Source organism: Vidua chalybeata, chromosome 4, assembly GCF_026979565.1.
Source record: "Vidua chalybeata isolate OUT-0048 chromosome 4, bVidCha1 merged haplotype, whole genome shotgun sequence".
NCBI classification, from domain to species: Eukaryota; Metazoa; Chordata; class Aves; order Passeriformes; family Viduidae; genus Vidua; species Vidua chalybeata.
This window is the reverse complement of record NC_071533.1, coordinates 64283222-64296685: the sequence shown is the minus strand read 5'-3', so window position 1 is coordinate 64296685 and position 13464 is coordinate 64283222. Positions and strand designations below refer to the sequence as shown.

The window sequence follows — 13464 nt, the reverse complement described above, 5'->3', positions numbered from 1 at the left end:
TGGACCTAAGAATTGCTACAGAGTCAGAAACAATTACTCTGCCTTTACCAACACAACCAAGTCCAACTAAGACAAAAATGATTCTCAAAGAACATCCAACAAGCATCAGTTCTTTACTTTAAAGTATACTGTTAAAGAATGTAGCCAAAAATACAAAATTGTAGAGACAGTAAGAAATACTGTAAGAACAGAAACATTGCAAATGTTTCAGATAAACAGCAAGAGACAGCTTTTTTTTTTAATATTAGAGTATCCCAAACAGCAGTGACTGCATCCATGCAAACAGATTCTCATGATTTTATAAACTGATATTATAGAAAACAAACCTGAAATGTGATCTATGGGGTGAAGCTTGCCTTTTTTTTTTTTTTCTTCCTATAAAGAATATCTTTGCTACTTGGCTTATCTAACGTGGATAATTTGGATCAACATTTTCAGCCAATACCAGATGTTTAGGAAGTATTTCATTAATGTCAGACTACACTTGGATCTGGAATGTTTCACAGGCAGGATCTACAGAATCATGTCTCATTGCACAACACAAACAGCCATACTACTGCTGGAGACAGGTCCTCATTTTCTCAACTATTTGGTTGAAAGGAACCCTGAATAACCCAATGAATTAAGTTACAAAGAGGTAACACCAAAATACACATGGAACTCCCCTTGTGAAACATTTATCATATACACAATGCTTATCATGCATCAATTTTTCAGACTGTAAAAACATTGCAAAGCTAACACATGAAGGTGAATATAAAGTAGTAAGATGTTATGTCAAAGGTTGATTCCAAACAGTAAATCTGCTTATACCTTATAAAGGAACAGATACCCTGTGGCAGATAAAATGAATTAGCTTTTTGTTTAACTTGGCTGCAGCCACCCATTTTAAAATTACACTTTATTTATTACATGAGAAGAGTTGTGAGACTCTTCCAACATTTTCAAGGCATATCTCTAGAATGGCTGCCTGATCTCAAGGCTTTACTGTGAAATTTAGCCAAATATGTACAAGCAAACAAAAGCCAATAATGTAATTGTACACAATAAACTCTTTCACCAAGATGCAATCTGCTTGATAGATTTTGTGTTTCAAAGGACATTTCTGAGCCAGTTTAAGTAGCAGTACTCATACATAATGGAAAACAGGACTGTGGAACAAGAAGGTTATGACAGGCATTTTCAGAAGTGGACAGACATTTTAGGTAACCATCTGTGATACTGTTGGCTTTGGGCTGGGTTTGTTGGCCATTGACACTCATTCAAAACCAGTGAAAGCAGCAAAGTCTGAAACCAAACAACCAAAGTCAACTGATTCAACATTGGTCCAAATTTAAATATTTTATGTTTGTGCTCAAAACATAACAATAGCTGTAAAAATCTGCGTCCACTCACAGATATCTCCTTTCAAATTTGTCTGGAAATGTTTGGTTCTTTAAACCTGAATGCAGAATGTATGAGATTCTCTGAAAGAATTTCTCATTATTCACAAACCAACCCCCAGAGTATCTTAAAAATGCATTAAATATACAGCAGTGACAGACAAAAAGAATTTAAAAGCTCTATGTTTCAAATACAATGAGTACAAAAAATCAACTGAATTTTCATGTTTTCAAATTAATCACAAAAAACTTTTAAAAATGCATGGTTTGGTTTTGTTTCTTTATCTTTTGAAATCTTAAATCAAAAGCAATAGTGGATCACCCCTTGCCAAGGAGGAAGCCCAACAGACCCATTGTACTCTATATCACAGAATCAGAGAATGGTTAGGGTTGGAAGATAGCTTGAAAATTATCCAGCTCCAACATAAATGTGTGATGCAATTGTGACACCAAATTTAAAAGGAAATTAAGACCACCCTTTAAGTCTCTCATTTCAGGCAAGGTCTTGAATGACAACTGATTTTCAGGAAAATATCTCAGTAGATTGTCAGTGGTGCCTGTAAACAGATAGGGCTCAAGTTTCAGCCACACAAACTCATCCCAACTAAGTCTAAGAATAAAACTCTGTAACAGTATTACAAATGTTTACTTGAAAATTGTTAATACATAATTAAGTGATTAGCCTTACCATTTATGTTATCCAAACACCTGTGACATCAGGGATCCCCATTCACTTTCTCTGAGAATCTCCAGCAAACTACACAAGCATAGGCAGAAGTAGAATGTAACTCTCTGCAACAAGAGGTAACACCTTCCTGCTGTAGTAGGAATTTATAGTTGGTGAATCCACTTCACAGTGAATTCAAAAGCCATGCAAGAATTCAATCCATTACATGGTACCATTCTGATGCAGAGGTTCACCCAAAGATGCATTTTAAGACCAAGGTGCTCTCAAGGAAAGTTTGGTAAGTGATGTACAGGAGCAGGTGAGACTCTTGACAGTAGTGAAATGTGAAAACTTTGCAGAAAGTTTTCTGTGATTTCACACATTCCTAATGTTCTACACAGAAGGATATGACAGTTATAAACCATGTTGGAAGTCTTCACAAAGGGTCAGCAGCCCAATTCTTAAATATAAATTAGTATTAATTTAAAAATTTATGAGAGACTGTCTACAAATTATAAAGCAGTGCAATTCTTTGGACTTAAATGATATCAATTCATTTGCACTAGATGGCCTTAACAAATCTCTCATGTCCATTATTTAATACCACATGTATTGAATAACTAAAGATACATACATGTGTAGGTGTCTCATGTATGTGAATTTCCCCATATACAGAAATACATTTAGAATATTCTAGTTCTTACAATATTTCTCAAAACACATTACCATGAACTCCCCAACTTTCATTTTTTGCTCATCCAGAGTTTAGCATAATGGCCACCTTATGCTCTGTGTACAGTATCAATAACATATATTTTTAATCAAATCTACAATATTTAAGATGCTCGCCTATTTGAATTTTTTCATCCTTATGGTAAATGAAAAAAACCCAAACCAAAATGTTTGCAGGCAAATCTATGTTACTGATTGCATAAAATTTCTAAAACAACTGCAGCAAGTTGGTACGTTGCTCCACTGATATTTGTGTAGGCTGTAACTGGAAATCTCAGCACTAACCTGTCAGCCAAGCTATTACTCTTACTCTTCTACTTCAGAAAGCTAAAAAGAAGAAACAGCAACTCCAATGGCCATGTAAAAGTTCAAACACAATAGTCCAGGGAAGACAAAGGTTGCATCCATGAGAAATGACAAGAGGAAAATGACAGGGGTTTAGGTAAGAGATATGTAATTCCTGTATCAGTAATACAAAAACCCCAACCTACTTCCCATCCTGCTTTTTGCAGTACCTCTAGTGTTTCTTTTTGGATACTCTCACAAGAAACACAATAAACAGTAGGCTAAAAGCTGTAGATTTCTAACATGTGCTAGTTTTGATATGGTTGGAAGAGAAACTGTGAGAAACATGGCTTCCTGCAATTAAGTGAAGTGGGTAGCTACACACTCAATTTTAGACTCACTTAAACCCAAGCCAGAACATTATATACTATTATTTAGGTAATAGCATAGAGTTTTTTAGCTAAGGACTATGCTTTAAGGAATGACCCCAGAAGCCACATTTAAAGGAAACTAAGAAAAGCTTTAATGCAAGACTTTATTTCTTGTCTTTTAAACACTAATATTTTTTAAGTCAAGAGGGTTTTAAAATATAACCAAATATAACCCCTTAGCTATTTCCTCTCTCTTTTAAGAGAAACAGGTCAAGAGGGTATAAAAAACCCACTAATCAACCCACCCACCCTTAAAGCACACCAAAGCTTCAGAACTTTGTCTTGAGAAACAAATAATGTAACTGCATGGAAATCTCTCTAGCTATAAATCACCAAAAGACCTGGACTTGACCAGACAACAGTATTACCACATGTATGAACAGTGCCCAGCTCCATTCACAGGACATGTGCTAGAAACCCCAGCTGCTGTCAACCTTCCGAATTCCTCAGTGGGGGGAATTACTTTTCCTATGCTGCAAGACTTGCAGAAGCCTGTCCTTAGCTTCTCTTGCCCCTGTAGAGGTGGGCAATCTCAGGTTGGCTCAGTAAAATAAGGAATTTGGCTAACAAGATTATCCCTGTGGCCTAGGTGGTATCTCCAGTCAGGAAAAAGTCCTGAGCATGGAACTCTATTGAATTTGAAATCAACAGCAAGAACTTCTGCTCCAGACCCCAGCAGCTTCTGTAGCTCCCCACTCTGCTGGAAGAACATCTTGAATCTTTCCTCAGCTGTTCAGATCTGCAGAGCATCCTCACTTGGACTTTGCAAAATCCACAGCTGTTAAAGCAACACCTTTCTAAACAGATCCACTGTAAGAAACTCAGCCTAGGAGAACTTACGGCTTACTCAAACTCATTAACACTCTGGACTGGGTTTTCAGATGAATGCAAAGAAGCAGTATTTCAAATGGAAATTAAAATAAACAACACTACCAGTGCAGAATTTATCAACTTTAACAGTGCTCTCTCCTAAACAGCTTTTTTGATGATTATAGATAAAACTTCTATAAGTGTGCATGTGAAAAAATAACTAAAGAGCATTAGCAATCAACAGTGGTGCTTTCTAACCATCAAATTTAATGTCAGATACTTGCAAGGCACCACACTTACTGCTTTTCCTAAATTAAACCAAAAAGGGATAAAACCTGCAAGATAAAGTTATGTCAAAATTCAAGAAAAAACAGAATGGAAAAACCAAGAAGGTAGAATATTATTTGGGTTCTTCTATGACTTTTTTCAATTCCACCATGACATTTTTTCCACCACTTTCTTGTATTCAAACTTGAATTTAAAGCTCTCAATCATTCACTTACACTTCAAAAGGATAAATAAAATGCGATTAGAGAACAGAAATATTTAAACTTTAAAAATATGTATTGAACCAGAAAAACTGAAAGTGAACATCATAAATAGTATAGGGGTTATGATGAAATGGTTTGTAAAACCAGCTCTGGTATCCAAGACAGGAACAGCGATATATCAGTCCCAGCTTTTACACTTTATGCAGAATTATAAAGGACAGATCTAACTTGGATACCTGATATAAATAATTTCAAGAGTAATTTTATACAGCTTGTTAGCAATGTCCTCTGCCATAGGCAAGCCACAGTTCTGCATGGCATCACAAGTGAATTAATTCATTCAGCATCCACATCCTGCAGATCCGCAGCTCCTGTGTGTGGCAGAAATGCAGATGGAGACGCAGCTTCAAAACCACTCCCCAGTACAAGGAGCTCAGGGATATGGAAACTTGTCAGCACAACATTTTCACATTGCTTCCATCAGTTCCCTCAAAAAGAATACAAAAACGAGCAGCAGAAACATTAATGCATCCTAGGGTCCAGGAGAATCCCACAGAAATTCCGTATCCAGGTGTGGTAGTCAAAGCTGAGAAAAGCTAATGAAAGTATTAGGAAAAAGATAGCTTTCTCTTTATTTTTCACCTTCAATACAGCTGTAAGTATGAGGAAATCCTCTCTTTTTTCCTCCAATCTAATTGTGGTTTTACAATGTATCTTTAGACATGGACAAAAACTCTGCAAAAACTGCAGTTACTATAGTGATTTTAATTACACATAATCTGAAAACTCCCAAACATGCCATTCTGAGGGTTTTACTGGGGGAAAAAAAAACCCTAATCTGTAAAATAAAACCTAATTTCTGAAAGCTAGTAATTTTCTTCTATTACTATCACAGGGAACACCAAGTGACATTCAACAGCAGATTTTTGACACATCACTAAAATGAAAATGATTATAATTGTGGCCAAATTACTAAAAATTAAAATTGCAACTGAGCTATGTAGAAATAAGAACACAAGCCCATTATGATCACTTTGTGTCAGTCTCCAGCCATATGGTATGTTGGATATGCCACTTGGAATACAGCCCCCAAATGGCAAATTTGGAGTGCCTACCAATTCTGCCAGAACAGTCTTATTGCCTCTGCCACTGATGCTAGCCAGCCTAAAACACTGTCCTATTTTACTTGATTTACACAGAGAGCAATATATTCTATATTTACTTCCACCACATTGAACATTTTAACAGCTCTAAAATATGAAGTTTATAATTTTAATAGGGAAAGACCAAAAATTTCCAACAACTGAATTTTCACCTTCCCACTGTAACAAGCACTTGTTAACATTAGCTGCCTGGGTTATTCCCTGGAAAAAAATAAAATCTGCATCCAGTTACTTGTTACTAAAGACAAAGACATGCATAAAATATAAAATACCCTGCAGAATGTCCTAGAAAGGAACACTATAACTTCGAAAATGCTGCACCGTCTGGAGATTTAATTTTTTTTGTCTTGCAGGGTGAAGAACAAGATAGGCATGAAACACATCAAGAAGAATCCTGGCGGTGAAAACCCAGAGACATCTGCTTCAGTCACATATGTCTCACCGACTAAATTCAGAAGCAAAAGCTGACAGACCTCATCAACGCTGACTTTTTGTTTTGCTGGTATTGCTCAGCTGGTTGTTGGGGCAAGGGATTTAGCAGCTGAACAAAAAGACTCTATGCAGCAACCTATTTATGACTGCATTAATACTGCCCTCACACTGCTTGAGTGACAGAGCTGTGCAAAACAGCACAGACTCTCACTGCCTAAGAGACACACAAACACTTTGCTGCTCAAAATCATTAGGCAGGAATAGCATCTATAGTGGAAGTGATTCAGATTTGCTCAAGGTATAAAACCCCTTTCTCGTCCCAGAACTCTGCTCACCCAGCTCTTTATTTCCAGGACTCCAGTACAGTACATGTAAAGCCATTACTAACAGCCTTTTTCTGGTTGTGAGCAATCTCTTAATAAAGAGCATCTCTACAGAAAAAAAGGAGACAGAAAATCTACACTAATGCACTGATCAGACCAAAAATGACAGTACCAAACATTAATGCAGAATGAATCTGTCGTTTTGCATAGCTTCAATGTAACCTGACCATGTTAACAAAGGTAAAAGTGCAAGACAGAAGAAATGGAGAGAGAGCTGATCAGGTAGACTGGTCAGTCAGTTAAAACAGATTGTTAATGTATTTTTTGTACTACATGTTATAATCTACAAGATCCCCAGAGTAGCTGTGGTCTCTGTTAAAACCTGCTAGCATGTAATTTGTGCTGTAGCTTTGATAGCTTAAGTTCTAGACCATGAGATGAAAGAACTTAATTCTCCTACTATAATTCACAGTCCTGGAGAAAAACCAAGTTCTTTTTCCTTCTTTAATCCTTTTCAAGGCACTGAGTTCTACTGAGGAGAAAGCATTGTATAAAACCTGCTTCTGTAAGAAACTGTCCACCCACATGAATTTTGCGTGGTCTGAGATATGGGCAAGAAACTGGTTCAGAGCTCACACAGAGTGCTGCTCAATGGTCTGTACTTGGGCTGGCAGCCTGCCACGAGTGGGAATCCCAAGGGATGGACATTGGGCCTCACTTGTTCAGCATCACCAAAACAATCTGGATGACAAGATTGTGAGCACCACTGTCAGGTTTGCTGGTGACACCACACTGGGTGGTGAGGTGGCCGTGTCAGCAGGGAAAGCCATCTCACAGACCAGGACAGGCTGGAATGGGGAGCTGGCAGGAGGAGTGTGGAGTTTAACAGAGACAAGTGCAAGGTCCTGCAGCAGTGATGACACCAAAGAGCCTGGCACAGGCTGGGATCCTTGGCTGGGGGGGACCTGGGGGTCCTGGTGCACAACGAGAGCTGAATAGGGGTCAGCAGTGAAGCTGCTGCAGCAATGAAAGCAAACCAGATGCTGGCATCACCCACAGGGGCACCACTAGCAGAGATGAGAGATGTGACCTTCCCAAACTACCAAGAGCTTGTCAGGACACATCTGGAGTATTCCTGTGTCCAGCTGTGGTCTCCACAGTTTGAGAAAAGGAACAGATGGAATGGAGAGCATCCAAAGGAGGGCCATGAAGATGATGGAGAACCAGTCCTAGGAGGAGAGACTGAAGGAACTCAGTATTTAATTCCCTGAAGAAGGCTCCAGGGGACCTCATCACTGCACATAAAAGAGGGGCTGTAAAGAGCACGGAGGCTGACTCTCCACAAGGAGCCACATGGAGAGGACAAGTTGTACCAGGGGAGGTTTCATCTTGATATAATAAATATTTTACACTAGGAAGGATCAATGTCTGCCCACATATACACAAATACAGATATTCTAACTGAAACAGCCAGATATATATATCCCATTCTAATTGCTGGCAGAGCCTTGCTGTTTTGGCATAAACTTGAGTCACAATTCATTGCAGATACTGCCTTTCACAGACTGTAAACAATGTGCTAAAACTTCACCACCAATTTTTGTAAATGCCTAAAATAGTAGAAAAATATACCAGAAACCACCAGTAGTTAGGCTGCAATGATATATCTAACAAAATCCTCAACCTGTTGACTAGGGAAAGCATCAAGTGTAACACTAAGGTTAGTTTTAAGAGTTATTACTTATATTTAAAGTTCTCATTTATTGGCTCTTTATAACCTTAAAATAAAGAAGTAGAGTTTACCATGTGAAGTTTACTCTAGGCAGACAAACACTCAAATACAGATTCATCAGTATTTCTTTCTCCCTGGCACTCTTACAACAAAAACTCCAATGAGACTTGAAATCAACTAATTTTAACTACCCTGTTCTTCTGTTGTCTCACTTATTTTTCCTTATCATTCCCAAATCAACATTTTTCTTGCATTTTCTAGCTCCAGTCTTTCAGAGAGCTTAGGTCCAAACTTTGAGCATATCCTATTATTCTTTGCTGAGAAAGCTGACTACTACTGGTATGGGCATCTCAAGTCTGGACACTGCTTAATGAACATTTTGCAAAAAATTATCTTCTGAACTGGGCTGAACATTTAACTTCTTGAACACCAGACCTCTGAGACCAGAAAGAGGAATGTTTTACATAGGTCAGGTACCAATGAAATCAAACTTTCCTTAGCAAAACTATCTGAGAACCCAAACCACTGGTTTGAATAGTGCTTTGGGATTCAAAGAGTTGGAATATTCTCCCTGGTTCTCCATTTGGAAAACAATAAATGTACATTTATATAGAATTCCATATATTCAATGCTTCATTGTTTCAAATCAATTCCATCTGTGCTATTTAATACATTATTAGTTCAACTTTACTACTGCAGTTAAACTGGTTTTGCTATCATAGCTAAATTTTCTGAAGATATTCCCAAAACATGCTGCAATCTGACAACACGACAGTCAGTCTCAGTACTGATTATTTAATAGCACAAAGGAATTGTTTATGTTTCAAAGGAGGATGAAAGAGCACATAAACCTGCTTCAAGAATTCGAGAATTCTATCTTTAGCCGATTATTTCTCAGATAAAATTGCAAATGTTACATTTAATGTCTAATTGTTGTTAAGTGAAAACATCAAGAAATTAGATCCATTAAAATTGCATATTTCAGATGAAAAAGAAACAAACTCCCAAATTAGGTATTATTTTGGATATGCATATGGCATAATGGAAAACTTTGTTATTTCAGAAAAGAACATTTTAGAGATTGTCTTTGCAAGAAACATGTTTGTTGCAGTAAACAAATAATGCAACTCTAGAGAAGCTGTTTAATGGCCAAATAAAACTCTCTAAAGAGAGAGCAGAGGAGCACCTAAAAATAACATATCCTAAAAAATTATACAAATAGATGCACTGAATACTCCATTTCTATGCACAAAGATCTAGAAACATACTACTGTGAAGCAGTTAAGACTTGAGTTGCTTTTTTTTCTTTTATTTCATTAAAATGAGTCATTAAAATAAATTTTAGCTGTTTTTAAACTAAGTCTTTCAGAAGGGGAAACTCCTGTCATTATAGTCAAGCAGGCACTTCACTGGTTTGTTTTACTGGACCACAAACTACAATAGCTACATGTCTGGTAATATCCATCTGATTGCAGAAAAATAGACAACTTAGATTTCATCAAGTCACCCAGGAATGATGCAATGCTGTTTTTCACTGGACAAGAGCACAAAGGCACATGTACAAATACTGCCTTAAAAATCAAACTTTCTTTCACCTACTAATGTGGCAACTGCAACACTAATGCACAAAGGCAGTCCAGTAAGGCCTTCCAAAGAGGTGGTGCATCTAATCAAGAACTATTCTCACGGCTCCAGTAATTCCTGAAGAGTCACTGAGGCTACATCTGCCATCCATTCAGACAGCCCTGTGTGAAACAGTCTTCAATGCATACAGTACTTGGAACAGGGCAACTGCTGCATGCAGGTAAATTGGGTTTTGTCTGAAGAACAGTCAAAATTAAATGTATTTCAAAATTAAAACAATGAAGAACAATTTTTGTGGCATCTTTCTGCCCTTATTTTAAAAATACAAAACTCTCAAAAATTGAACTTGAAGACAGATATATCCAAAAAAACCTCCAATTGTTATTTGTAGTATTGCATCTGTTAGAAAAGTCATCTCATCTCCTCTTTTTATCCCCAAACCTAGATGAAAATCCTGAAGTTCAAATGAAGTTCTGGGGAGAGAAAAACAGATGAAAAAGAGAGGACAAGCAGTGAAGGATGATCTACACCAGCTGAAGTAGTGGTATTTCAATCTGTCTGTACCAGAGCAAAAGTGTTATTGCATACAGTGTATGCAGTATGTTATGCAAACAGTGAAAAATGAAAATATCTCATTTTTATGTTTTAGTTACATTTTTCTGCCCTAACCTTAATTCCATTATCACTCTCATTAAGTGTTTTCAGTAAAACTAAAGTTAAAACTCCCATACAGTTTCAGAAGATGAGAACACAAAGCAGTATTGCTAGTAACACCAAGGTCATGATTTCAATCCCTGTGTTGGCCATTCACTTACAAACTGAGCTCCACGACGTCTGTGGGGCCCTTCCAACCCAGAATATTCTGTGAAGTCAGAAGCAGTTCTTCACTGTATTCTTACCAGTGTTGGCTAGCAACAGGGTGTAAGTTAAACTGTTAACTGGAACATCTTTTATTTTACAAGGCAAAACAAAATGGAAAAGACATGTTTTTTAGAAAGCTAAGGGCGGGCTAAGAAAAACATTTGTAACTTGTCAAGCTACAATCTGAAGTGTCTTCTAAGAACTGCTATATGGATAAATAAAAGCGAGATCATGGACATATGTAAGTGATTCCTGCATGCATTAAAAACTTTTGCATAAATAGTTGCCTCATTTGTAACAGCACTGAAGAAAGCTGGCAGGTTAAAAAAAAAAAAAAACAAACACAAAAAGCACCTGTTGTTCAAAAGGAAGAATACTCAGAAGTGTTGCTGTCACTTGATTAATTCAATGAAAATTTTTAACCAAGCATAACTCAATACCACTCGTCAAATCTGACTGCAAAGTGATGTTATTACCTCAGAGCGTATATGCTGGAGAGACTACATGTAGTGACAGAAACACTCTCATAGTCACTGCTGGAGATGGAGCTGAGGGGGGAATCACGTAAGCCATCCTGAGAACTGGAAAAACATACGGAAACAAAATGAACTGCTGAAGCGAGCAAAGGCGAAAACAGCATTGCGATAAGTCATGGCTTGTCATGGGTTATTCAGAAATAAGAATAAACTGGCAGTTGCATTTTTTCGCTCTTCAGAAGATCATACAAACCTATTCTGTTTTCTTCCCAAAAGGACAGGCAATTCAGCAAAGTCAGTGGGCACACATCTTACAATAATCTTCAATTTAATTCATGCCATACAGTTAAAATATTCAGGAAATAACTGCGAGTTCTACATTTTTATTGGAGAAAGAGGGAATGGCTTGCCCATGCTGCTAAGTGTGGTATAACTTTAAACTGAAGACATAACAAAACTGAAAGTTCATGAAGTCATCTTGGGTGTCAGGCCAAGGCACAGTAATCCATATGCTTCAAAAACTTCTGAATATTGTGACAAGTCTGACCTACATTGGCTCCCCATTGGAAGGAAAAGGTTTCTTAGAAAACAGAACGTTGATGCTTGGGTGATGGAGATGAATACACCCACTCCTAAGTTTGCTCAGTCCCTCTAAGTGCCATATATGTGCCTCAAATTTTGTGCTTTGAGCCAATAGATATCCAGGAAGGGGCAGTCCCATGGCAAAGCATTGGCACTTTGCTAGCAGAAATCCACTAGCTACTAAGTAAAAGGATATTACTAATTTAAATGAATGGTAAACAACTTGTCTCTGGCATCCCTGGACTAATGAAAAGCCTCTAAATAACACACCATTTCAGATCTTACATCATATTATCAACATAAACTAGGATTAGATCATAAGCACTTATAAAACTATCTTGTAAAGAGCAATTTCTTGTTTGACTAACAATTTACTGCTCAGCTACTGGAAATTCCACAAGCTGAGAAAAAATTAAATTATATGAGATAAGAAAGTAAGTAATCTTGAACAGAGATATCAAAGTTGTATTGGCTCTAGGCAGTGCAGAAGATTCACTCAAGCCAGCTGAACTCAAATATTCAGTCAACAAATCTTTGGACAATACAAAGAGAAACCTAAGAAACATTTCCAGTCAAAAGAGAGGTAGTTTTATTTTTTTATATATATATACACACACATATATATAGTCTGGGTTATTTTATTTCACCTTACTTCTCCACAATTATGAGTAGATTTTTAAATGTTCTTTTGCTTTTTAGATATATGCAAGCCAGTTATGTTTCAAATCCTTTTTTTTTCCATCAAATTTACTATTACAGCTATTTTTTCAGCTAGAATTCTGGAAGAATGCTTAAGGGGAATTCTTCAAAGCAGTGTATGGAAGGTATGTGCTCTAATCTCACTAAGAAATAATAGGATTTGTTTGCATACCTCCCACTAATCACTTGGAAAATGTACCCCTTCATGTTTCTCATTTCTGACTGCCAATAAATCCCAAGTGTACCATGCTTTAGTTGAAAGGAGAGACTTCACAACTGAAAAATAATTTTATCAGACTTGAACAAAAATCTATTTAACTTTCATTCGTTTTATGTAATTTCCCTTGCTAATTCTGCTCATTATGAAGAGATATATGCATTTAAACAAAGGCTTACTCTTTTATAGCTCATCACCTTTAACCATCCAATCTTACAATATGGTCATGCTACTAAAATGTAATTTTACTGTCTGTTTTACAGCAGCTGAATGATATTAAAAAAACCATTAGCACACAATTTCACACCATGATTAGGCAGGTGTGGTGGTGGGCTCATCCCCCCTTTTCTTTTTAAACAAAAGCAAGAAATGGCAGTCTGAATGACTGTACCCAAATTGGGCTCTGGGGAGACAGGTAACACACAGGAGCCAAGGGCCATAAATCTTGCACAGCAGCTGAGGACTACTTGAGCACACACCAGCCAAAGTACAATGGGTAGGCAAATATGACTATAAGTCACTCAGCCCAAAAATAGTGGGCAGTCCAGGGCTCGTTGAGCTCTCCTGTGTGGCAGCAGGCTGGCATGCCAGGATCTC

The 13464-nt window shown here is 37.3% G+C and overlaps 1 protein-coding gene across 5 annotated transcripts in view; it reads right to left on the bottom strand.

Annotated features, from left to right (window-relative positions):
• ZFYVE28 (zinc finger FYVE-type containing 28) overlaps positions 1–13464 on the bottom strand; it is a 145877-nt gene that overhangs the window by 19698 nt on the left and 112715 nt on the right. For 3 of the 5 annotated variants that reach the window (XM_053941196.1, XM_053941198.1, XM_053941201.1), the window contains exon 9: positions 11370–11474. The exons of the other annotated variants lie outside the window; for them this stretch is intronic. In XM_053941196.1, coding sequence (XP_053797171.1) covers positions 11370–11474 — 105 coding nt within the window. The remainder of the gene's footprint in view (positions 1–11369; positions 11475–13464) is intronic. 5 annotated transcript variants of the gene reach the window in all.